General features: G+C 32.3%; 1 protein-coding gene across 5 annotated transcripts in view; it reads left to right on the plus strand.

The window, feature by feature from the left end:
- Unc50 (Unc50 RNA binding protein) overlaps nt 1–27,744 on the plus strand; it is a 212,291-nt gene extending 184,547 nt beyond the window's left edge. For all 5 annotated transcript variants that reach the window (XM_081752560.1, XM_081752561.1, XM_081752562.1 and 2 more), the window contains exons 6-8: nt 291–430; nt 22,502–22,603; nt 27,070–27,744. In XM_081752560.1, coding sequence (XP_081608686.1) covers nt 291–430; nt 22,502–22,603; nt 27,070–27,206 — 379 coding nt within the window. In that variant the 3' untranslated portion in view covers nt 27,207–27,744. The remainder of the gene's footprint in view (nt 1–290; nt 431–22,501; nt 22,604–27,069) is intronic.
- Nucleotides 27,745–27,945: the final 201 nt, after the last annotated feature.

Below are 27,945 nucleotides of genomic sequence, written 5' to 3' on the forward strand. Positions count from 1 at the left end.
GAGATATTTCAGAAGAACTGGTTGATGTGTTGGTGCTGCCAACCACATCACCAAAAGTGGAAGACTTCATACCTTGTAATCGCACTGAGTTGTTTTTCCACATTTAAATCAAGAAGTATTTCTGCACATCTGCAATATAAATAGTATCAGTTAACTTTTTCACTGTAAATTATTGTTTCATCAAATATAAATTTTTCCTATGTATTATATATACTTAACATATATATATACTCACAAATACATGCTAAAATGCTATACAATAACAACTTCTTTTTAATTTTACTTTTCAGGTTCGTTAGTAATAAATATTTGATCAAACCTGCATGCCGAGATCAAGATGTAGAATGGGGTTATGCGTTTGATGTACATCTAAACGCGTTCTTTCCTCTCTTGATAATTCTTCATGTTTTCCAGCTTTTTTTCTATCACGGTAAGTTGTTTTTGGTTGTAAAATTTTATTCTCTGTTGTGCAATGGGGCAAATAATAATAATTTCAGTCCAATGGTGCTTGTAAGCAAGAATACAATACTTAGAGTAATAACAGAGTATAGCATAACAGTAACTTAACATAATCTCATTCAAAGTCAATTAAGCATTATAATTCCCTTGTCACGTTATTAGAATTTTCAAACTTTGTAACTTCAGTCTGATTTGGAAAGCAAACAAAAATTAAATACGAAGAGCCAACCTTAAATTACGTTTCAGCAGAATGTTGCTAAGAATCAGTCAAGGTTTACAAGATTTTACTTGTTTTGTAACTCTAAATGTATCCATTTAATAAATCCACCTTTAAAAAAAAAACACTCCCAGTATAGAAGAATTAAAATTGTACAATTTCTTATTCTGTGATTTAGTAGTTTCAAACCAATCCTATATAAAAAGTTTTTACTAATAGTTATAGTATCAAGTATATTTTGCATGAAACTTTGTCAAAAACGTTACGTTCGTTAGTGAGATTCTGTAAGTTCCAGTAATTATTCCTCTTTCCATAGCTGTTATGATAATGGCTGATTTTCATTTTAAAACGCAGGACTACTTTATTCAAATCTGATTGTAACAGTTAACGTGTAACAGTTTCGACAACTATCCACTTTGGCTTTGTGATAGTGTCTGATGAAGCCAAAGTGGATAGTTGGCGAAACTGTTACACGTTAATATTTTTTTTCACAATAAACGTATTGTTTTGCTCAGCGAGTAACAGTTTCGACAACTATCCACTTTGGCTTTGTGATAGTGTCTGATGAAGCCAAAGTGGATAGTTGGCGAAACTGTTACACGTTAATATTTTTTTTTCACAATAAACGTATTGTTTTGCTCAGCGAGTAACAGTTTCGACAACTATCCACTTTGGCTTTGTGATAGTGTCTGATGAAGCCAAAGTGGATAGTTGACGAAACTGTTACACGTTAATAGTTTTCACAATAAACGTATTGTTTTGCTCAGCGAGTAACAGTTTCGACAACTATCCACTTTGGCTTTGTGATAGTGTCTGATGAAGCCAAAGTGGATAGTTGACGAAACTGTTACTCGTTAATATTTTTTTTCACAATAAACGTATTGTTTTCTCAGCGAGTAACAGTTTCGACAACTATCCACTTTGGCTTTTTGATAGTGTCTGATGAAGCCAAAGTGGATAGTTGGCGAAACTGTTACACGTTAATATTTTTTTTCACAATAAACGTATTGTTTTGCTCAGCGAGTAACAGTTTCGACAACTATCCACTTTGGCTTTGTGATAGTGTCTGATGAAGCCAAAGTGGATAGTTGACGAAACTGTTACTCGTTAATATTTTTTTTCACAATAAACGTATTGTTTTCTCAGCGAGTAACAGTTTCGACAACTATCCACTTTGGCTTTTTGAGAGTGTCTGATGAAGCCAAAGTGGATAGTTGGCGAAACTGTTACACGTTAATATTTTTTTTTCACAATAAACGTATTGTTTTGCTCAGCGAGTAACAGTTTCGACAACTATCCACTTTGGCTTTGTGATAGTGTCTGATGAAGCCAAAGTGGATAGTTGGCGAAACTGTTACACGTTAATATTTTTTTTCACAATAAACGTATTGTTTTGCTCAGCGAGTAACAGTTTCGACAACTATCCACTTTGGCTTTGTGATAGTGTCTGATGAAGCCAAAGTGGATAGTTGACGAAACTGTTACTCGTTAATATTTTTTTTCACAATAAACGTATTGTTTTCTCAGCGAGTAACAGTTTCGACAACTATCCACTTTGGCTTTTTGATAGTGTCTGATGAAGCCAAAGTGGATAGTTGGCGAAACTGTTACACGTTAATATTTTTTTTCACAATAAACGTATTGTTTTGCTCAGCGAGTAACAGTTTCGACAACTATCCACTTTGGCTTTGTGATAGTGTCTGATGAAGCCAAAGTGGATAGTTGACGAAACTGTTACACGTTAATAGTTTTTACAATAAACGTATTGTTTTGCTCAGCAAGTAGTTTAAATCAAATTTATGTATACTAAAAGGAAAGCCTGTACAATGGAAAATATTACTACTTTATTGTCCTAGTGTGTTCGTTAAAGTTGTAGAAATGATATTCCATATTACTGATCCAAGTTCTGATTTTGGTCTTAAAAATAGTAGCTTTTATAAATAGACATTCGTTTTATTTTTCTAAAAAAAACATAGACCATGTTTGTAAGATAACGTATCCTTCTTGCTCATTGTAAGATTTACATAACAATAAAACTTAAGCTATCTGTCAAATGTAGTTCATAGATTCTTGATAATGTCTATTTTTACGCCATTAATTTAATATTTAGTTGAGTTTTGCTTATATCATAAACGTTATTTTCTTACCATTAAGTTCTTCCTTCATTTAATTTTCTAACTGACACACAATCATAGTCAACGTCTTGCGAATAAAATCAGAAAAATAAACACACTGCTGAACAAGACTGCACTTATTTAATATAAAAACACATTTACACGTGACGTTTCGATCTTCTAGCCAAGATCCTCATCAGACGTACACTGAGTGATACAAAAAGCTATTCAAGTACATATACACAATTCATCTCCTTATCTGCTCTCTCATTGGCCCGTTCAAACAGCCAATCAGAAGCGTGGAAATTTATCTGAACTGACCAATGGGACAACATAACATTCTACCAGAAAGAAACAACAAAGAGCAAGCAACCATTGAATACATTAATTCATATACATTTGTCTGTATTTATCAATAATATTTCTCCATTCTTTATTAATGCTGATACCTTTGGTCCAATTCATTAAGTTTACATTCCCTTCCTTTTCTATCCACCGGCCCTCTTTCCACTTTCTCGGCCACAATCTTTTTTTCTCGTTCCAGCACAATAACTTCTTCCCAGTTCACATCATGTCCCTTTTCTTTTACATGTTTAAAGATTGCGTTAGTTTCTCTGCCATATTTCACATCACTTTTATGTTGTTTAATTCTTTCTTTCAATAATTTTCCCGTCTCACCAATATATTTCATATATTGATTTTCTAAAAATAAAATAATATAATAAATATTATAAAGATAGTATATACGATGGACGACCTAAACAGAAAGGGAGGGGCGGAGTATAATGACACCTGACACGCATGCCAAGGCTACTGTGCGCAACCCCGCTGCGCAATTTTAGGTCATTCAGAGCAACGCATTGGCTGTGAGCAGAGTGTTTATGTTACGCTGCGTAGCGAATGTTTGTGTGGCGACGCGAACAATGAATTTGCAGAAGTTGGAGCACCGCTCAACTGGTGATAGGGGACGAAACCTGGATCCATCATCGGGATCCTGAGAGCAAGCAGGAGTTCATGCATTGGAAACATCACGATTCCTCGCCCCCGAAGAAGTTCTGCACACGACCTTCTGCAGAATATATCATGGTTTGCGGGCCATGAAAAAGATTATTTTTTCTCTGGAATTTCTTCACTGCCCATAAAGTGGCGACGGTGCATAGACCTCTATGGAGACTACATCGGAAAACAGTGATGACCATGTGAACCTATTTGCATTCCTTCATATCTAGGGAGATAACTTATTGGATGACCCTCGTATTGTATGAGACCGATGAAACTCACTCAATATTCACCAAACTTTGCATACTACTAGACCTTGACGAATTTAGTAGGATGAAATATTATGATGTGCAAACCTTTGGTTCTCTATTTATAGGTCACCAAATTTGGGATATGAAGTCAATTCTCCGGAGAAAAAAGGGAGAAATAGACTGTTATAGCTATTTAGAACAGAAGTTACAAAACGAAATTCTAATTAAACATTAACCTGAGACATAAGGAAGTAAGGAATGAGGCGAGTGGTTAGTTATGTTTAAGTGCAGATGTTTGTAATTAAAATTTGATGAGAAAAAAAAATAATGAAGAACGAATTTTTAGGGAACTTTACTAGTTAAAAAAATATTTTTACAGTATCAAAAAGTTATCTGTTTGTTTATTGACTACTCTAAACAAATAATAATAATAATAATAATAATAATAATAATAATAATAATAATAATAATAATAATAATAATAATAATAATAATAATTATTATTATTATTATTATTATTATTATTATTATTATTATTATTATTATTATTATTATTATTATTATTATAGATAAAACGAAATAGATCGAAAATGAAAATTGTAAAATAGGGTGTCGTATGTATGGTTAGCCTTACTTAAGTGAACAACTATAGGGTCGATACCAATGAAACTTTCGACAGTACTGGTGTTGCAACCTCCGACTTTATTGGATGTTGCACTTCTATACCCTGCATATAGGTATATCACTATTCTGCAAAAATTTGGGTTAAAACTTTTTTTTTTTTTTTTTTCGTAAGACATTAAGAAAGTTTGCGTGTGTTTCATGCTTAATTGTGACCAAAAATCCCGGTTTTATTTTGCCTAAAAATGTCTGTTTTGATGTTTTTGTCTATTTTTAAACTGAAATTTAGAATATAATGTGTGTTCATAGTTGAGTACAAAACATGAACAAAACAAAACAATCTTAAATTCGCTATATATAAGGAAAAGCCATACTTTCTGAAAGTAAACTAAATAGAAGAAAAACCAAAAGCAAATATTTCTCTAGTTCTATTCGTTCGGCGACACATTGAAACTTTCCTGATTTTACATACAAGATCTGGTTGAAGATCGACAAAATAAGATAATACCGTGTGCACAAAAATTAAACCATTCAGAAACAAGCAAAGGTGAATAGTGCCTTATTGAAAATACAGTATCAAGGACAGACTGATGGAGTATTGTCATTTGCCTCTGATAAAAAATCCAGGGAAGTATTTGTTCATTTCTTGCCTTTTTGTTTGACCACTATTCATGGAGACTTACTGTATATCTTGAAGCAGTGTTCTTATTTTTGTTTATCAACAAAAACAAGTGCTCTCGCACACATTCACAAACATGCCATGAGATGATGAACCTAAGTAATACTCTGGCTTTACAAAACAGTTAGGTCTGGGTCAAAAAAATATAGAAAAGGTTTTCTTCCTGTAGTAATAAATTGAAACTGCTGCTAAATTTCGAATAATTAAACATTCTAGCAATAAATTCTTCTAATATCCTTTATTTCAAATTTCGAACAAAATCCTTGTTCTTATAAACTAATAATTGCTCAAACAATTATACGAATATGTGAATGATCTTAACGACGTAATTGAAACTACCAGACTCAGCACTGAGGCAATAATATTCTGAAATTGAGGATTCAGAAATAATGAATATAAGGCGAGTAATCATTCTCACGTAGTTCAAATTCTGTTTTCTGAAAATTCGTTGCTCTTCCAAACTTTCGGCCGTCTCTTGGAGCCTTGTTCACGTAAGATAAAAGTAGGAGATAAAAATTGCTTAATGTTTTTTTTCGTTCTTTCACTCCTGTTTCATCCTCCGCCAAGAAAGCTCCAGGGCAGAGTCGAAAGCTTGAAAGTACAAGGATTATCAGGGTGTCTATCGGTCACGAAAGTTACGAAAGTCCCCCCAAAAAAAGTCACGAAATCAGAAAACAGTCATAAAATTCAAGAAATAGCCACAAAATTTAGGTTTTGGGTCATGATTTTTTTTTATCTCTATAAATATCAATACAGACTGGAAAATTTTGTTATATAAAACGTCAAAATTCACCACCATAAAAGTCTATGGTCACTTTAGACGTTACCAAATCGCAAGGAAAGCACACTTCTATCGCATGCATGAAAACTCGTCCTAATTCGTTCTTGAGAATGTTACAAAATTTTATGGTTTGGTAAAGAAGAGGTCACGAAAAAGTCACAAAATTTCATTTTGGAATTTTAGTAGACACCCTGATTATTCAGAAGTGAGAAGTTGAAGTAAGTGATGTGTAACTATCCATCACGACTCTGAAACTCACTAAAGGAATAATTAACACTTCTGATCAGGGTATATCACCTATTTATTAAAACTAAAATACAGTGTAGCGGTTTCGACAACGAACATTATCTTCATCAGACACTAAGCCTGATGTCTGCGTTAGTGTCTGATGAAGATAACCTTAAGTTGTCGAAACCGTTACGCTGTATTTTAGTTTTAATAAATAAGTGTATATACTCTGGTCAAAAGTGTTAATTATTCCTTAAGTGAAGTGATTGTTAAAATTTCTGAGCGTATTAGCATATTGTCTAAAGTAAAGTGAATTTGACGTTCAGTAGGAAAAACTTTTTTTTTTTTTTTAATACATATAATGGAAATTAATATTCCGTCAAATGTTAATTAAGGTGTGAATACAGTTTATACTACATTGATTATTCTGTGGTTGGATACTGATTCACATTTTTCCTGAGATCTAAATTTTAAATGCAGAAAATAAGATTCAATGTTTGAGGAAACTATCTCAACGTTATAATTTAATGACAAAACGATGTTTAGAACACTTGTACACATCTGCGATTTTCTCCGTGTATGGTTTCAAACCAATGAACCCATGTTATGTGGAAACAGTAACAGAGTATGGAAGGGAATATTTGGAACAAAATCAGTCAGTCTTTCAATAGTGATAGATACCATTCCTGGCCATTTGTATCATGGGGCTGGGGGAACACTAAGAAAAAAGTCAGTATGACCATGTATATAATCCAGAGGCGGAATCTACCGATTATAAAATGATAAATATGCGTTGTTTCACCAATTCTTTCTCTACTTGGAAATTATTATTTTACTAAACCAATTTAGATAAGTGGGGTAAAGAAAATATTAATGTGACTCATGTGGCTTCAATTAACAAATGTAGTTTTAGCGTCAAAGCTTCCCGTCTTTCGTTGTTTACTGTATTATAGTGTATCCAGGTGATTCCTGATTTTAAACTTAAAACGTTTCATTTACTGTATTATAGTGTATCCAATTTGATTCCTGATTTTAAACTTAAAACGTTTAATTTACTGTATTACAGTGTGTTAGGTATTTTGCAGTATCAAATTGGATAATGTGGTTGAGTGGAAATGCAGTGCTGTATTATTCCTCTTTATTTCGTAATGTAAGTGTGGATATTAGCCACTGCAAATTTAGTGTTGGAACTTAGGAACAATTGGCAACATCAGCTACTGCAAACTTAGCGTCGGAACTTAGGAAAATTGGCAAGATCAGTTACTGAAACTTAGTGTCGGAACTTACGGACAATTTGCAACATATCAGCTACTGCAAACTTAGCGTCGGAACTTACGGACAATTGGCAAGATCAAACCGCTATTTGTCCGTTAAAACGAGAGATGACGTATTTATTTATTTATTTATTTATAATAGTCCTCTACAGAGCCAAACTCCATTTACAGAGGAACATATGTATATACACACACAATTACATTTGAAATACATATATATCCATATACTGAAAGAAATAAAAAAATACATGTAAACAAGGAAATATACAAGTTAAATAATAAAAACAAATTAAAATATTAATAGTATAAATTTAAAAGAAAATGAAAAATATGAAAAAAAATGAATATGAAAAAAATGAATAATATGAAAAATAAAAAAAAAAAGTCTCCAGCATAGGTTCAACTCATAGAAATAAGTCATAGAAATAACACTTCTTAATTATTTAATTAATCCATACATAATGTCTTTTCAAAATATTATTTTTGAGTATACGCAAATATACAGCGGTAGGATAAGAGAAGTCAAGATCCAAATCTGATGAAACCAGCTGATTGAAATTCTTACAAGCTCTAACTATGAATGAGTCCTGGTGAATTGTAATATGAGATCTCGTTATGTTAAATATTAAATTCTTACGCAATGGTCGTTTTGGTATATTGAAATTAATATATTGGAGCAAATTACAATTATCTGTTACTGAGTTTATTGTCTTGTACAAATATGTTTGCTGAATAAGGAAACGTCTACTGTGAAGAGAATGCATATCAAATTTAATTAAAAGAGAAGAATACGAGATTTTATTTTTAGTTGCTGATATATGATACAATTTGAAATAAAGATGTTTCAAAAATTTAAATTGGACTCGTTCTATGTTATTTGCTTGTAATTTGTGAATAGGATCCCAAAGAGCACAACAGTATTCCAACTTACTTCTAATCATCGCTATAAAGAGGTGTTTTAAAGCTTGGATATTATATAGGTCTCTTGTACTCCTTATTAAAAACCCTAGTGCCCTGTACGACTCTGCAATAATTTTATTTATGTGACATTTAAGTGTAAACTTATGATCTAGTAATACACCTAAGTCATTAACAGAATATACTCTTTTTAACTTTTCACTATTAATCTTATACTCAAAAGATGGACAATTAATTTTATTTGAAAACGTTATAACATTACATTTTTTTTATGTTAAAATATAATTTGTTTCTGATACACCATTGCAGACAACTATTAATATCTCTTTGTAGTTCATGTCGATCATTATTCACTTTTATAGCTTTAAATATTTTCATGTCGTCGGCATATAATAAACAATTACTATATTTTACAACATTTGGTAAATCATTAATGAATAAGGAAAATAGCAATGGGCCCAAATTTGAACCTTGTGGTATACTTGAATTAGCTACGTAAATAAAAGATTTTACAAAACTATAATTGACAAAATATGTTCTACCTCGCAAATAAGAGATCATAATATTTATCAAAGAGGTTGAAAACCCCATAGCCAGAAGCTTATTTATTAAAACCGTGTGATTTAATTTATCAAATGCTTTTTGAAAATCCGTATAAATTACATCAACGTAATATCCATCATTTATAGAACTTGCAATAAATTGAGAAAAAGAAGTTAAGTTGGTCAAAGTTGAGCGTCCTGGGTAAAAACCATGCTGAAAAGGTGAAATATAGGATTTGACATGCGAGAAAATTTTGTTAAATAAAATTTGTTCGAAAATTTTTGAAGGAACTGAAATTAGGGCAATAGGTCTATAATTTTCAATATTCTTAGAGTTTCCCGTTTTTAATATCGGTGTTATTTTACTCAGCTTCCATTTATCCGGAAAGGATTGAGTTTTCAAAATTAAATTGAATATCAAACATAGTGGAACTAATAAAGGTTCAGCACAACCTTTAAATAAATATGTGGGAAGTTCATCTGGGCCACTCCTTCTGCTAGATTTTAATTGCTTTATTGATTGGTGAATTTCATTTTTAGAAATATGTGTTATTGCTAAACTATAGCTTATAACTGATTCATAATTTTCATTCAGAGTATATGTAGGTGGACTAGGATCATAAACACTGCCAAAATACTTAGCGAACCCATTTGCAATTTCTTGAGGTGAATTTAATGAATCATCCCTGTATTGCATTACAGAAATATTAGATTTTCTTTTTCTTTTACTATTCAATAAATTCCAAATTTTTTTAGGGTCGTGTTTGATTATTTCTTCATAAGATTTAATACAGTTATTATACGCAGTTTTTATCAATTTTTTCGAATGTCTACGAAATTCATTATATTGTTCGTCATGATAATTTGAAGTTTTTCTGCGTCTCCTATGATACTCTTTTCTTTTTAGAACATTAATTATTTCATTATCGAACCAAGGTGGAAATTTTCTTCTATTTCTATTGTTAAACTTGGGTACGTGTGCTTCAATAATTTTATATACTGTATCATAGAAAATATCTAAAGCGTCATTTATATTCCTAACGTTTCTTAAGTCATTCCATGTTTGATTCTTTAAGTCTCTATAGATACCACAAAAATCTGCCTTACGATAATTATAATAAGAAGAGACGTCACATCTCTTTCGGGTATCCTTATAATTACATGGAATATTAAATACCAACGGAGGGTGATGTACATCAACTGATACCAGAGGTGAGGTACATAACTCGACTTTAATTACATCATCACGGCCGCATAAAACCAAATCAAGTGTTCTGTGATTAACATTTAAGACATTATTCACATTCGTTAACCCTAACAATGATATAAAATTATTAATTTCTGTGATGAAAATATCATTTGCATTCCAATTTGTTGCAGTGCCGATAAGTGATGGTATGTTAAAGTCACCTATAATTAATAATTTATCATTATATTACTGATAAATAAATACTCTATTTTTGAATACAACTCTCGATAAGTATCAATACTTGTACCAGGAGGTATATAAAGCACAATAACCATTATCCTAACAGCTCGTATTACAATTCGTGTACAAACAATTTGAATGCCATCGATACTAGTATCAATAGAATAACTATTATATTTGTCTTTAATGGATAAGATTACACCTCCTCCTCTAGTCCCCAACCTATCCTGTCTATAGATTATATATCTGTTATCTAATATTTCATTGTCATAAACATTACTGGTAAGCCAAGTTTCTGTAATAGCTATTAAATCATAATTCTCCGCCAAGACTCCCAAATACAAGTCACATGATTTGTTATTAATACTACGCATATTTTGATAATAAACAGATAAATCATACTCACTAAACATGTCTACTTATGCGAGAGAGCTTGTATATCTGTCATCGAATTCATTGTATATACGCGCCTGTCATTGGCTGATTTTCTAAGCTTAATCTTACAAGCCCAGTCTATCCACACAAACTCATAATTATTTTCAAGCTTCACCTTCCTTGCTTCCTTGAACAAGTTTCGCCTGTAACTAGTAAGGTTCGGATTGACATAGATAGGGTTATTAACCTTCAATCCAATATCACGACAGGAAAGATTACGTTTTACCTTTCGTTTTTGAAGGAATGCGTCCCTATCTTGTCTCCGGACAAACTTTACAATTATGCCTGGAATGGAGTTACCTGCTGTAGAACTTAATCTATGACAAGTATCTATCATAGAAGTGTCCAACTTACAATCAAGCACATTACCTACATCTTTTATTATTTGGGTAACATTTTCGTTATTCGCAACTGGAATACCATGCACTTCCAGTGTATTCCTACGACCATATTGGTCCAACTCCTCAATTCTTGACTCCAGCACATCAAGTTGCTTAACTAAATTAACAGTTTCGCTTTTCACTTGTTCTACTTGCTCAACACACTTTTTAAGGTCACTATTGTATTGTCTTAGCATGTTGTTATTTTCTTCTATTTTCTCATGAATAAATTCAATCGATTTTCCGAGTTCCACTTCCACTGTTTTATTCTCCTTTTTTATTGTCTTAATTTCCTCCTGTATTGACAATAAAAGTTGATACACCTCTAACAATGTAGGACATGAATTTTTGGGTGATGCAGAAGAATCAACACCACCACTTTTCTTCCGAATATTTACACATGTATCACATCGCCACGGATTATCAGAATTGTGTATTGATTTAACATCATCCTCTTTCAAATTTGCGCATTTAGAATGAAACAGATTATTACAGGAAGTACATCTCACTTTCATATCTTTGTCCAACCTGGAGATGGATTTTGTACATTTTCCACAGACACTCATTTTTATAAAACTACGATAGTTTCGATTTCTCGATTGTGCTCCAATAATTCTTAACTTGGGTTTGCAACGCTGATTTCGACTGTCGTTTGTTTGTTTACATTCCTCGCGAATTCCAGACACGAGTTAATTGCATTATTTTAGTTAATTTTGTATAGATACTGAATTCTTATTATTCTATTTAATATTAGTACTTACGTGGTTGTAATATGCCACATTTCATGCACACACTTTGCTGGAAACCCACTTAAATAACATAATTTCAGGAGCACAATCACAAGCTGGTTATCACTCGAGCATCGTTGCTAACGTATGGTGAAAGATAGGGTAGATGTTGGTCAGATATCCAACGCATGTATCTTTGTTTTTATTTATTTATTTATTTTCTATTGAAACACTATTTGACCTTGTAAGCTATCACTTGGCTTCACTTAATGTACCAGACGTGCACTCAATGAGATTGAACCCTCTCACAGGAACAGTTACTCAAACCTGATGTCAACCAAATCGAGCAAAGCTTCCTACTGACATCTTTACTATCGTTACCGGTAAGTCCATGGACTCCTTCCAGTTATACCTCAACTCTAAAGTTAAAGAATAATCAATGGAAGCACTGCCACTATTGTACTATGGATTAATTGGAATTCCCAGTTAATTTCTCTTCAAACGAATTTATTACAAAATACGCAAGTCGAAAGAAACAATTAACAAATATTATATAACAAAGCAGGCGAATTTTAATAATTGATAGTTTCAAGACATCAATTTAAATAATATACTAATAAAGATTTCATGACTAAATATCCAGCCTACCAATAACGTTATTATATAGTTTTTTTTTTTTTTTTTTTTTTTTTTTTTAATTTCATATATAGTGATACAAAAATGTACAACAATGTGTCTATGTTCCTTATTGACTATCAGTAGTATAATATCCGAGGAGATAACGCGAAATTGTTAATTTTCTTTTCAGTCTTTCACTTCTAACTAACTATCTGAATTTCAAGTAGAAGTTTTTCATAAAATTTCCATATTTCCCAAATATTAATGAAATTAATACTGCAGAGCCCAATCAAACCATATAACAATCTTATATGGTTTATATTTCTCTTGTGAAAGCATTTAGAGAATTCCAGTTAAGATGGTATTCGACAATTTTTTTTCAACAGACAGTATCTGAAAAGATGAGAAAAGGTTAATTTTCCCTTTCTGTTTTACTTTTATCATTTTCCTTTATTAAGATCCGACTTACACTGAGATACAGTAGTCTATTTCCCACAATTCTTCGGGAAAACTTGCTTTTCATGCAAGTCAACCTCGCCAGCTACGTACTTCGTAGAGAGATTTGAAGATATTGTCTTTCTAGACTGCACTCAGTCACTTAATAAAAATCTGTAATAAAATTAGCCAAAGGATAATTTAAACGAAATTACAAATCCTAACTCGTTTCTCCGAGTTCTCTAATTTCAGTAATTATAATCCCTTAATATTTTCTCTGCATGTAAATTCACAAAATTACCTACATTTCTTTTTCTAAAACAGTAAAATTATTACTGACTTTTAATTTCATTCAACAGTAAGTTAAAATGGTGCTAACTTGTGAAACTGAATGTAAGTTAATTTTTAATTTAAAAGAGATTGCTTTCATCATGATAATTCAGCTATAAATTCTCACATTTTTATTCTTTTTATTTTGGGATCAAAGGATCCAATATATTTCAGGCAAAAAAAAAAAAATGTAGGCTTTATATCTGGAGAACTACATATAGTGTAGCCATACCCAAACTATTACTTAACTCAGTATGATGTGCTTATTCAGTTTATTAAAAAAAAAAAAAAAAAAAAAAAAAACGATATAGGGGCCGTTCAAAAATTTTGTCCCTGATCCAAAAATGCATCAAAATATCCAATATATTTTAATCAAACATTTTCTTGTACGTCTTATATCTGGAAAACTACATATAGTGTAGCCAAACGCAAACTATCACTTAACTCAGTATGATGTGCTTATTCCGTAAAAATACGAAAACTAAATTTAAGGGTCGTTCAAAAATTTTGTGGTCCCTGATCCAAAAACTAATTATTGGCCAAAATTGCAATATTTTGATGCATTTTTTTGGATTATTCCTAAAATTCTTGTTTCCCTTTTTCTCTTATGAAAATTTCTTTTAAAAAATGTTCATTAATTAATCTCATTTTCCAATTATGAAAAAATATTGAAAATTTGATTCTTCTTACGAAAATTTATGAAACAAAAATCTAGTTACTAAATATATAGAAATCTCTTATTTCAGTCATAAGTTAAGAGAAGTTAAAAGTGACTTTTATATGCTGACTTTTTTTCTGTAGTAATTATAAAAAGACACCTGAATTATCTGCTTTAACATTTGTTAACTTTTAGTAAAAGACATTGGATATATCACTCAACATGATATAGAGAGAGTTCATCGTGAATCCAAAGAGCAAGATAGCCTGCAATTCGCGTTTTTTGTGCCTTCTAGCGTTGTTTTCATGCTATGATTTACCACCAGATCGTAGCAGTGACCGCTTCTTCAAACGGCCGGATGACGCATTACTTTATTTGAATTTTTAGATTCAGGAAATATAACACAATTTTTCTGAAATAAGCTAGAGGAACACATAACTAACTCTATGGCTTGTGTAACCCGGAAGTTCAATGGCACTTTCATTAAAGCTCTCCATTGACTTCTGTTCTTAGCCAATTGGATCCAGTTTCTATTTTGTTCTCCTATTTCTGCAAAATTCATTTTAATACTAACCTCCCATCTGCGCCTATGTCTTCCTAATGGTCATTTTCCGATTGAATTTCCAGTAAAACCTTGAAAGCGTTCCCACCTTCCATTCTAGCTACGTGACGTGCCCACCTCAGCCACCTAGACTTGATGACCCTAACAATGTTTGGTAAACAATATAAATTATGCAGTTCTTCGTTATGAAGTTTCCGCCATTCCCAATTTCGGTTCATCTTCGGTCCGAATATTCGTCTCCGAATTTTATTCTCAAATACTTTCACTCTGCGTTTTTCCCTCAGAGTAAGCGACCATGTTTCCCAACCATACATTACAATAGGCATGATTATCGTTTTTTATATATATATGAAATTTCTCGACAGAATTCATTACGATAGAAGATTTTGAACTGAATAATAACACGAATTTCCTGCTTTCAGTCGACATTTAATTTCTTCCTGGATGTGATTTTGGTGTGTTAATATTGTTCTTCTTTGTGCATCTTTCATACTGAATTTTTCTGAACTTGAAGTCTCGTATCGGCATCTTAGAGAAGCACTCCACCCGTTTTTCTTCCATTCTAAGTCAGACATCTGAAAACGCTAAAACATGTTTAATTATTTTAACTGAAAAGTCCAAACATCAAATTTCTTGTCTCTAACCGCAAGGAAATCCGACATATGGAAATCTTATTGTAGTAATTGCAACCCCGACCCCTTTTTCTTCTCATTTAGAACAAGTATATATCAAAGAGCAAAGAAATACTTGTTTAATTATTTTGAATGAAGGGTCCAAACACCAAATTCTGTGTCTCTAGGCTTGCAAATCATATTGTAATAATGACAATCCTTGTCTCTCTTTCTTCTCTTCTATGACATATCAAAACACACTGTTACACACGATTAATTCTAAAATTAAGGGAATCCGAGATGTGGCCATCTTATTATAATATGGACGTATTATAATAATTGTAATCCCACTTCTTTTTCTTGCCCATTCCATTTTCTTCCTTTGTAGATCAAACATCAAAAAATGCTTAAACACTTATTATTATTATTATTATTATTATTATTATTATTATTATTATTATTATTATTATTATTATTATTATTATTATTATTATTATTAATAATAATAATAATAATAATAATAATAATAATAATAATAATAATAAACTAATAATAAACTTTATTTTACGTGCTGAGAACAGCTAAAATACAGCAAAAATACAGCACTTTGTCTTATTCTACATTATTTTAGCAATGAATATATAGTACTAGTAGTAAAATTATGTTTACATCTATATCATAAATTATTAATAATAAAAACATTGACAGTGTAGTGTACGTCAATCATTAAAACAAAGAAGTGTCAAAAATTAAAAGTAAAAAAAAATAAAAATAAAAATAAAAACTACTAAGTTATATTTAAAATTCTAAAATAAAGTCATATTTTAAGATATGCATTCATTATAGCTTTCTAAAATCCTACAGATTAAAATATGTTTTCTATTATGCGGTTGCAATAAAATTTTTGCCCTTGTACCATATGTTGGAACTTTAAAATCAACATTTTTAAAAATGTAGTCTGAGGTATATTGGTTGTCAAGTAACTTTTCTACAAATACAGATTCAATCAATTTTCTCCTGTCAGCCAGTCGTTCCAAATTAAAATACGTTATCCAATATTCATACGTGCTAGAATAATAGTCAAGCCCTAGCTTAAAACAAAGTATTCTAAGAAAACATTTTTGCACCATCTCGAGTTTGTTTACGAGAGTTTTTGTTATGCTGTTCCAAGTCACTGATGCATATTCTAGTTTCGACCTTACCAGTAATTTATATAAGAGTACATATGTATTTGATTGACAGAAAGCAGGCCATTGATTAAACAGGTAACCGATTATTTTTCTTGCTTCATTACATACATTTTGTATATGATGACCAAAGCGTAGTGACCTGTCAAATGTTACACCTAAATCCTTTATTGTCTCTACTTTCTGTATTACAGTACCTTGTATTTCGTATTGACTTACATAGTATTGCGATTTGTTACTGTAGGTCATGCACTTAGTTTTCAGACAATTGATATTCATACCGTTATCCTTGCACCACATAATGATTCTGTTTAAGTCATCTTGTAGCCTATCGTTGTCCTCAATATTATTTACTACACTAAAAAGCTTAATGTCATCAGCATAAAGTAAAACATTTGAATGATTTAAGACTGTTGGTAAGTCATTAATAAAAATAGAGAAAAGTAATGGGCCCAGAGGAGAACCTTGAGGAACACCGTTACTAATACTGGCTGAATCTGACATGACATTTCCTATTTTAATTTGGTATGTTCTACCAGTCAAATAGCTTTCAAAAAATTTTAGGTACAAGGGTGCTACACCTGTATTTGACAGTTTTTTTAATAGTAATCTATGGTCAACAGAATCAAAAGCTTTACTCATGTCAATGTATATGACATCAGTTTGTGATCTACTTTTCATTGCATAGTAGATAAAATCCGTTATTTCACAAAGATTGGTTACAACTGATTTCCCTTTATAAAAGCCATGCTGTGATTTTTGCAATATATTTTTTACATTAAAAAACAAGTGTTTGTGAATGATGGTTTCAAGAATTTTAGAAAATATGTTCAATAAGGTAATCGGCCTGTAGTTGTTCGGATTTAACTTGTCATTATTCTTGTAAACCGGTACCACATGTACATGTTTCCATTTAGATGGAAATGACCCTGTTCTTAATGAGGTATTGTATATTTTTGACAAGACTGGGGCTATTTCTTTCGAACATGCTTTAAGTATATAATTTGGAAAGCTCCCAGGTCCTGAAGATGCTAATGGCCGAAGTTTACCTATTACTTCAGTAACATCATTTTCACATATTACTGGAATCGTTACATTATTGCTGTTCAGATTACTAACTACAGCACAATCTAGGGTATTAACTTTTAAATTAAAATTATTGTAAAATACATTTTTAAAAACTTCAGCAATTTGCTTTGTCCCTGTAATGGTGGTACCATTGAACAAAATTCTATTTGGTACACTTTTGTCTTGAGACTTTTTAAAGCTATTCCAAAAATACATTTTGTTGGTACAAATACTATTCTCCAACTGCTCAAAATAACATTTTTTAAGTTTATTGTACATTCTTTTAACATTTTTTCTTAAAACCGAAAACTTTTCATAAATGACTAAATTACCAGTTTTCTTAAATTTTACAAAGTATTTTGTTTTTTTATTAATTAATGCTTTTAACTCTTTAGTAATCCAAGGAGCTTTGTATTTCTTCTTTTGTATAATATGCTTTCTCGGTACATTTGCTTTCAATATATTTTCCAAACAATCTTGCAATAATACCGTACTGCTATTTACATTTCCTGAAAACCTATCTACTTTCATCTCATTTTTAATGTCCTCGTATAATTGATAAAAGTCTGCTCTTGCATAGTCATATAACTCACCTTGAGCTTGAGCTGTATCTGCATTTAAGAAATTTAACTTTTCGTCAACCTGCCATTCGAATACGAAAGGTGGGTGAAACCTATCTACCTTGACTAATGGACTCACATCAAACCATATTGAGCATTCAGTAATATCAGTTAGAACAAGATCCAATATATTATATGGCAACTGAGAGTCGTATGGTTGATTATACTGCTTTAAGCTAAATATAGACGCTAACTCTAACATCTTCTCAGCTTTTGTTTTTAAATAAGAATGCTTAGTTTTTACGATTCCATTATGCCAATCAATACCTGCAGAATTGAAATCCCCAAGAAGCAACATTTTCAAACTTTTTTCAATTAATAACTTATTCAGCCAATCACAATAATTTACAAATTCTTTGGGTGGCAAATTAGGTGGAAGATAGTGCAAACCTATTAATATTGGGGGATTATTGGGTATATATAACTTTATAATAATCACATCTAGGTTCGGAAACGGTACCTGTACTACGTCATACATTAATCTTTTATTTACAAACATAATACAACCTCCACCTGTACTTTTATTTGTCAGTTGAAGGTTTCTGTCTTTACGTATAACGTTATATTGCTCAGTAAGCTGTTCAAAATGAACTTTGTCATGTTTAAACCAACTCTCAGATATGCATATTAAGTCATAATCAGTGCAATTAACTTCGTCAATAAAGTCTGATTCTTTACTATTTAAACCATTTACATTTTGATAAAACAATATAATTGACTTATCTAATTGATTGCTCATTATGTTTCTATTTAGTTTAAACAGTATTTACACACACAATATTATCTCTGAGTCTTCCATAGAATTCAGTAAAAAGTACTCCTTCCGGCCATACATTAGCATTCAAAATATCATCAAAATTATTTGACAAGACGGAAACATAAAAGGAAGAGTAGCTGTTGTATTTTGTTTTTAATTTTACACATTTTTGTACGTCTATATCAGCACTGTCTTTAACAAAATTCGATAATTCTTCACATGTAACGGTCGGATCGAGTCTTGTAACAAAAACTGCTTTTGTTTGTGCTTTTTTGTTTACTTTTAGCTTATCACTCACCTTTTTTCCTTGCACCAATGTTGATCTAGTTTTGACAGGCTCACGTGCCTTCGTGTTATCAGAAACCAAATGCTTTCTTCTATTAACTCCTGCTTTTTGCTATTATTATTATTATTATTATTATTATTATTATTATTATTATTATTATTATTATTATTATTATTATTATTATTATTATTATTATTATTTTAAATGAGAAATCTAAACAAATTTCGTGTCTCTTATCTTAAGAGATTCTAAGTTAATGGGCTCTTATTATAATAATTGTAATCCGCACCTCGTTTTCTTCCCACACTCTTTTCTAGATCAAATATGAAAAACGCTGAAACACACGTGTAATTATTTTAAATAAAAAGTTCATATACTGAAGTTCATTGTGTAACTGTAAGAGCATCTGAGATATTGCCCTCTTATTATAATAATTGTAATCTTCACTTTTTCCCACCCCTTTTCTTCCCTTTTAGATCACATATAAAAAAAAAAAAAAAACGTTGAGATACGTTGTAATTATTTTAAATGAGAATTCTATATACCAAATTTCATATCTCTAACTTTCAAACATTCAGAAATATGAACATTTTAATATAATAACTGCTACCACTATTTCTCGCTTTCCTCTTCGAATTTCCAAAAATCCTTCGTTATTGGTACCTTTCACTGTACACATTTAAAGATTTTATCTTAAGCGGTTTAGCCTGGGTGTTGAACAGTCAGTCATTCAGGTCGTCGTCTTTGATATAATCATATACAGTATATATATGTTGCATCAAAACATTGTTGTATTTAATGTTGCGAATTACGAGAAAGTGCATATATTTAGCTTAGATACAATAAATCATACTGGAGTTTCGATATACTATAATGGCCGCATCAACAAGATGGCCTTAGTGGCTGGTAACCGGAACTGTCTGAACAGTCGTATCCTCTTACTAGTGACATTGTAACTTAATGTGTGTCCAACAACGTTGTCATAGTTTGGGCCCCCGTTACACTGTACACATGTGAGTTGTTTCTTTCTTTCTTTCTTTCTTTCTTTCTTTCTAGAGAAGGGAGAAATGAACAAACATTGACCAACTTGCGTGCATATATGGGTCGTTCCTTTTCAACAGAAGAAGAAATATTCTGTTGAAAGCATCTTGAAAGTGTCAAATAACAAAGCAACACCAAGCACTCGGAGTTTCCAGACTAATTTTTCCTCGGCAAAACATTTAAGACATTCCATTCCTTACTCATGTGAGTGAGAAGATCAGCTTTTACCCACCCACCCTCTCCCCCTATTCTCGCCGAGAGCTGTCGTCCAGGTCGAATTTTGTTGGCAACACTGAATTTCGGAGAAAATATCTGCTTCACTACCATGTAGTGGGAGGAGAAGGCTATTAGGTCAATTTTCTATTCCATCCACTTAGGCTTTTAAGCTCTTGCCTAAAGACAATGTAGCAATATTTTCATAAAGTTTTTGTATCTGAGAAAGATGTTATTATAGATCGAAACATGCATACTTTAAAATTGTTGTGTAAGCTGAGTGTATCTACCTTGCCATTATGAACAATGATTTTTGAACCTATTTTAACATTTTTAGAACGTAATTTGCGCTCTGACTGCACTTATTGTAGGGATCTAAAACGATATTTAGAAAAGCTAAAACTCTGCAGTTTAGGTTCTTAGATTCTAGGAACCTGAATAAATAAGAGCGTTACAAAATTTAAGCGGAGTGTCTATAATTAAATACTAACTCTCTCTTTATTTTATTATTATTATTTATTTATTTATTTATTATTTTATTTTCTTTTTTTAAATTTTTTTTATTGCATGAGGTCTTTAGTGAAAGTTCATAAATCTACCATTTTAGGCGAGAAAGAGATTTTGTCTTAGGAACAGTCGTTGAAGGGCAAATTTGAGAATATTCGTTTGACAATGGTGGTGGTGGAAGTTAACATGCCTAATTGCTTTCCATGAAGCAGTGTAAAGTAGCTGTTTTCCGATGCGAGAAAACTATTAAGACTTTTGCAAGAGTCGTTTTGAAAAGGAAGTTTCTGAAAGTCCAGAGAATTTAAATTCGTACCACCTGCCTGTAGTATGAAAGATTAATGAAAAGAATACCTAATTGAAAGCATTGGAAAAAGAAAGAGTATCTAGTTCAGTTTGTCATAAGGCTACTAATAAATAATAATAATAATAATAATAACTCTTTGAAGGTTGGCATATTTCATTTTGAGGGGCTTATGAGTCTTAAGCAAACTGATTGTTTAGAAATCTACTTTGGGCCCTTACAGATAGCAAAAAGATCCGATTTTTTTTTCTACATATGTTCTGTTGACTGAAAATATTTAGGAAAAACAGAAGCAAACTATTGTCAGAGTGTGTAGTTTCAAGAAGTAATGTTCAAATTTAATTTTAAATGTATTTACCCCAAAATACCCAAAATTATTTAATTTCGAACATTTCAGCAAAAAGTTGTTGCCTTCGTCAGCACATATCTTCTAGGAAACTGACGTCTGTGAAACTACATTCTGTTGATTATCTTCTTCTGAATAGCATTGCTTTTCTTCCAGTAGTCTTCCAAAAAATTTTCCTTGTACGTAAATATTCTTCTTAGCATAACTGGTATCTTATGTGACTGAGTGTGATCAATAATCTGGTCCTTTTAGTGCGAGTAGTCCCGGGTTTGATTCCCGGTGGGGTCACTCAGTCGGAAAAGTGTAAGTCCTTTTCATTTCATTCCTGTCATCGTGTAAGGTTTTTCGTGGGATTTTCCTCATTCACACCAGACAAATACCGGGATGGTACCCAGACGTCTTCCTGCCTTCCCCACTTCCCCGACTAGTATGATCACCAAGGAACGTAATCTCTCATACGTGACGGACTAAAATGGCCATAGATGCCGAAAGCCCAGAAATGTAACTCCTAATTCCCTAATGATTAGTAATAATTAAAGAAATATTGCTTTTCAGACTAATTTTTTCTCTTGTTTTATTTTACTCCATTAGTAATGTAATTGGTCGAAGCAGCGTGTTAACTCCGCATAATATATTTCAACTATATTATTAGTATTACTATTAAAGCATTGCTAATTCACGTATGCGGTATTTCATTCAGTTTAGTTTACTGCTGTAAAATTATCAAGTAACGTATTTTTGTAGTTCATGTGCATGTGTATACCATTGTAGATCAGTGTTACATAAGAAACAGTTTATTTATCAAGTGGTATTGCATTATAACATATCATTTCCCTAAAAGCACATTAATAATTGAGAAATGTAGGATAATGATTACTCAAATTTACTGTATTTTTCTCGTTCCAGTATTAATTAGTCATGAGTGGTTCGTCTCAAGATTGTTTGGAAACTCTTTGTGGCTTATAGCCCTTGGTTATTATATTTACATTACATTCCTGGGCTACAGTTGTAAGTATATGTACCTAACAGTTGCATTACTTGGTTTTCTCAGAAATGGAGATACCTTAAATTCAAACGATTTCTATGAAACCATATTCCGTCAAAGTAGGATAAACAAGGTTTTGTTAAATGATTATTGAGTAGAAAATATAATAATAAATCATTAGAAATTGAACAGTAAATGTGAACAAAAAAAATATTAGAATCAGGGTTAAAGATTTCAGAAGCAACATTTTTGTCTTCTGGATTATTTAAATATTTAACGGAAATTAGACTTTGAGAGTAATCGGGATATTACTACACAAATCAAAAAATTACATTAAGGACAAACTTACAGATCATTTGCATGAAAACTGAGAAGCTAAAGTTAAAAATGGAAATACTATAATTTATTTACATAAATGTTAATATCCCCTGTGTAAAAATCGTGTTGCTGGACAAATAAACCAAACATTTAAAAAAGTTTGATAATTGTAACACCATCCTCATCTATTCAGGTCTATTCAGTGTGTGGTAATAGTTTTTACTTGCCACTATACCTAGGTATATGTAAGTATTTTAAGTGTCTAGTCTGGTTGTATTTTTATATATTTTTTAAAATTTGATTCCTATCTGCCTTTACCTAGTGTTTGAAAATGTTCTTCATGATAGATTGATCTAGTAGGGTTTTAATAGTAACAATTCTTGTTTTTGAAGTTATCATATCACATAAGATCCTAGGAAATAAAAAGTGCACAACGATAGTTGAGAAGATAACAATAAGCGAGAAGTTTCAGGAAAATAATAATAATATAGTTTGAGGAATTGTATGAAAGTAGGAAACAGTTGTGTAATTTAGATGCTGGGGAGAAAGACAAAGTAAGCGAATATAGAAAAGATTTTAATAATACTTTAAGATGATTTCGAGAAAGCGACGTACGAGATGAGCAATGGAAAGAAAACCGGGATGAATAAAGTATCGATCAAGGTTATGAAGAATATAAAAGAAAATAATTATTTCAACTCTGTAATGAAATGTGTGAGATAGAGAGTGACAAGGAGAATTCTTAAAGACAATAGTGATACGATTGAGTAAGAAATCAAACCCTAAAAGATATCAAAACTATTGCGTGTACTGCACGTAAGAAAAATATATTTCAAATAGTGAACAGAAAGAGTTGATGTGGAAGAACAAAGGAGAAAGTGAAAAGGGAAGTGGTTTAGATAGAGTAAGTGCACTGCTACTGGTTTCTTAAGCGTAAGAGGTAAAATATTTATAGAAAAAAAAAACAGTAAAATATACACTATGTGATGAAAAGTATCCGGACACCCCCGAAAACATACGTTTTTCATATTAGGTGCATTGTGCTGCCACCTACTGCCAGGTACTAATTATCAGCGACCTCAGTAGTTATTAAACATCGTGAGAAAGCAGAATGAGGCGCTTTGCGGAACTCACGGACTTCGAACGTGTCACTTGAGTCAGAAGTCTGTACGCGAGATTTCTACACTCCTAAACATACCTAGGTCCACTGTGTCTGATGTGATTGTGAAGTGGAAACGTGAAGGGACACGTACAGCACAAAAGCGTAGAGGCCGACCTCGTCTGTTGACTGACAGAGACCGCCGACAGTTGAAGTGGGTCGTAAAGTGTAGTAGGCAGACATCTATCCAGACCATTACACAGGAATTCCAAACTGTACCAGGATCCACTCTAAGTACCATGACAGTTAGGCGTTAGGTGAGAAAACTTGGATTTCATGGGTGAGCGGCTGCTCATAAGCCACACATCACGCAGGTAAATGCCAAACGACGCCTCGCTTGCTGTAAGGAGCATAAACATTGGACGATTGAACAGTGGAAAAACGTTGTGTTGAGTGGCGAATCACGGTACACAATGTGGCGATCCGATGGCAGGGTGTGGGTGTGGCGAATGCCCGGTGAATGTCATTTGTCTACGTGTGTAGTGCCAACAGTAAAATTCGGAGGTGGTGGTTATGGCGTGGTCGCGTTTTTCCTGGAGGGGACTTGCACCCCTTGTTGTTTTGCGTGGCACTCTCACAGCGCAGGCCTACATTGATGTTTTAAGCACCTTCTTGCTTCCCACTGTTGAAGGGCAATTCGGGGATGGCGATTGCATCTTTCAACACGATCGAGCACCTGTTCATATTGCACGGCCTGTGGCGGAGTGGTTACACGACCATGACATCCCTATAATGGACTGGCCTGCACAGAGTCCTGACTTGAATCCTATAGAACACCTTTGGGATGTTTTGAAACCCCGACTTCGTGCCAGGCCTCACCGACCTACATCGATACCTCTCCTCAGTTCAGCACTCCGTGAAGAATAGGCTGCCATTCCCCAAGAAATCTTCCAGCACCTGATTGAAAGTATGCCTGCGAGAGTGGAAGTTGTCATCAAGGCTAAGGGTGGGCCAACACCATATTAAATTCCAGCAGTACCGATGGAGGGCGCCACGAACTTCTAAGTCATTTTCAGCCAGGTGTCCGGATATTTTTGATCACATAATGCACGTATATTGATCAAGGAAAGGTTTTCGAGCAGTTGAACTGGGAAGTTTCGATGGGAGTGGTAACGATAACTGGGTTGGAATAAAAGGATCGGAGACTCGTTAGAGACTTGTTTGTGAATGGTAAACAAGTGAGGTAGAATAGGGAAAGAAATAACAAAGAAAAGTGTAATTTTAAGAGAAGTTATCCTCTCACCAACGTTATTGAATATGTATTTAGAAAAAGGTAGTAAACAAGAATTTACATAGAAAATGCGGTTTTTCTGTAGGAAGTAGAAGCGTTACATGTGTATGCTGTATTGCACTTGTTGCAACATCTGAACAGAAAATTAACATTATGTTAGATATATCAATTGCAGAAGTAGAAGCAGAGAAAGTATAGATTCCAATATCTAGGGAAGATGAGAAGTACTAAGTAAAGCAAGGGCAGGAATGGCGAAAGAAATGTTTGCGAAAAAGAAAATAATAAAGTATTAATACACGAATTCATTTAAATGTTTCGTAGCAGCCTCGTATCGTACTTCACGGCACAGAATCATATACGCGGTTGTCCATTATGTTATCGTCATATTAAATAAATTAAACGAAAGAACTACCAATCAGGCCACTAGTAAAATGTGCCCATGCGTGGAGAAATTTGTAATTGCTCATTTTATACTAATTTGAGAGTGCTGAATCTAATAAAACTATAAATATACTCGTCCTTGTATGACCTCAAATTTGGAATCTTTGAGGTACCTTCTATGCCAATAGTAATAAAGATACACATCGATACATTTGTAGTTGCTCTTTTTTAAACTAATTTAAAAATCAGTTGTAGACGCTCCATGGACGCGTATGTTTAAAAATATTTCGATTGGACTCGGCGTTCTCAAACTAGTATAGAAAGTTTAATTAGAAATATATTCAAGTATGGGCGCTTTTACCATTGACATAAGTGGTACCTCAAAAATCCCAAGTTTGAGGTCATTTTTCTCATGATTCCGTGAACGGATATGTTTGAAAATAGATTCATCATCCTCAGATTAGTATAAAAATCACAATTAGAAATTTATACAAGCGTGGGCACTTTTAACTAGTGGCATGATTGTTAGTTCTTTCTCGTGGTGCTGGTAAAAACTAACTATAATTTGTAACAATATTTGTTTGCTTTTTTCTTCTTCTTGCGGGGAATAATAACTATTAGAAGTCACGGCTTTAGTAAGCCAAGTCGACTATATTGCTAAAGATTGTTATAATGTAAAAATGGTTTTACAAAATGGCCCGTCCAATATGGACGAATGGCCGGTTATAGGTAGACTTGTTTTTCACTATTTATTATATATTTAAGGGATAAGTAGCTTCAAATATAAATGAAGTATGCTAAATATTTTTATAATTATATCAAATTGAAGTTGTTATAAAAATATTTAGTTGTTATATCAAATTGAAGAAGTGGTCTAAAGTAAAAATTGTTTAAAATTAAAATAATAATAATAATAAAGAATGAGAGCAAAGTTCTCTTATATTTAGCTTCTTGGTCGCCATCTTGATCCCCCCGTAACGATATTTGAGTGTTAAGTATAGAAATATAGAACTATAACAATGTGACAATTAAAGTCACATCACAATAGTTGTACAACAATTCTTCAACATTATTCAGCTCTGAAGATAAATGCAGTCCATGCGTTTGAAATGTCAGTCTAACAAATAGGCACGTATATGGAATATCAAAAGTCTCGCTTATTAAATTACCAACATCTCCGCGAAAATTATGTGGAGTATATAAAAATTACGCATGTCCTGGAAAGTTACGAGTCTTTCCCCCTTGATGAGCCCCTCTCTAAGTACGCCTCTGCGCTAAGTAGTTTTACCAAATATTTTTAATCGAGTAAGCCATATATGTGTTAATTAATAGGTCTCTAACTGTGTATGTTCATTTTTGTGAAGCTCTTCGTCTTAATCTGTATTATTTTTATTTTACAGCTTTACCTATTCTGCATCGAACGCATGTTCTTCTCTATCCATTGACTGTAATATTCATAATATATATAACAACATTGGCAATAGGGTGGAATGTTAGCCAAAGTGTTATGGATTTTTATCAGTATCGAGTGTTGTGAAAATTGATATTGTGCAGTATTGGAGTTGAAAGAATCGTTACCGTGATAGCAAGAAGGTGTTTTTTGGAACCAAGTGTAAAGAAGGGAATGGCGAGTGCCATGTAGGAAGTGGTACAACAGTTATTTATGATGGTGAAGACTGAATTGCTGGTATATCGGGAAAAGGAGTTTCGTGATTGCATTACTTATTATTGATAACCTTTTCATCATATTTGGTCAATAAAAAAACTGTACTGTGCATAAGATATCTAATAAACAAATCACTATATATATTCTTACAAAGTATATAATATATGTATAGTTGTAGGTTTCCCTTGTGTATTTTGGGCTTTTGTGAAATGTAATGAGCAGTTTCCTTTTCATGACTATTTTGTGTATATATATTTCTGAAAAAGAATTATATTTTCATTTCGTACGGCTACTACTTTCACGTTTGTTTGCAAATAGGCAAGAAAAGAACTGTGTGTATCATGCCAGCAGTATTGTTAAAAAAGATATATTTAAAGTGAGAAATAAAAATTAACAATTAAAATTAAAATAGTTTATCATTTATGGCTAATATTTTGTCATATTCATTTCTCACCCTTGTTTTCATACGTGTCGCAAAGAGACATGTATATGAATACCACTATATGCATATGAATACCACTGAATGTATTTTTAAAATGCGAGGGTAAGTAAAAAATTATCCGCAATGTACACTCATGTCCAAAATTATTCATGACTCATGTGGCGTCAA

The sequence above is a fragment of the Thermobia domestica genome, chromosome 3 (assembly GCF_964235325.1).
Source record: "Thermobia domestica chromosome 3, izTheDome1.hap1.1, whole genome shotgun sequence".
Classification (NCBI taxonomy): Eukaryota; Metazoa; Arthropoda; class Insecta; order Zygentoma; family Lepismatidae; genus Thermobia; species Thermobia domestica.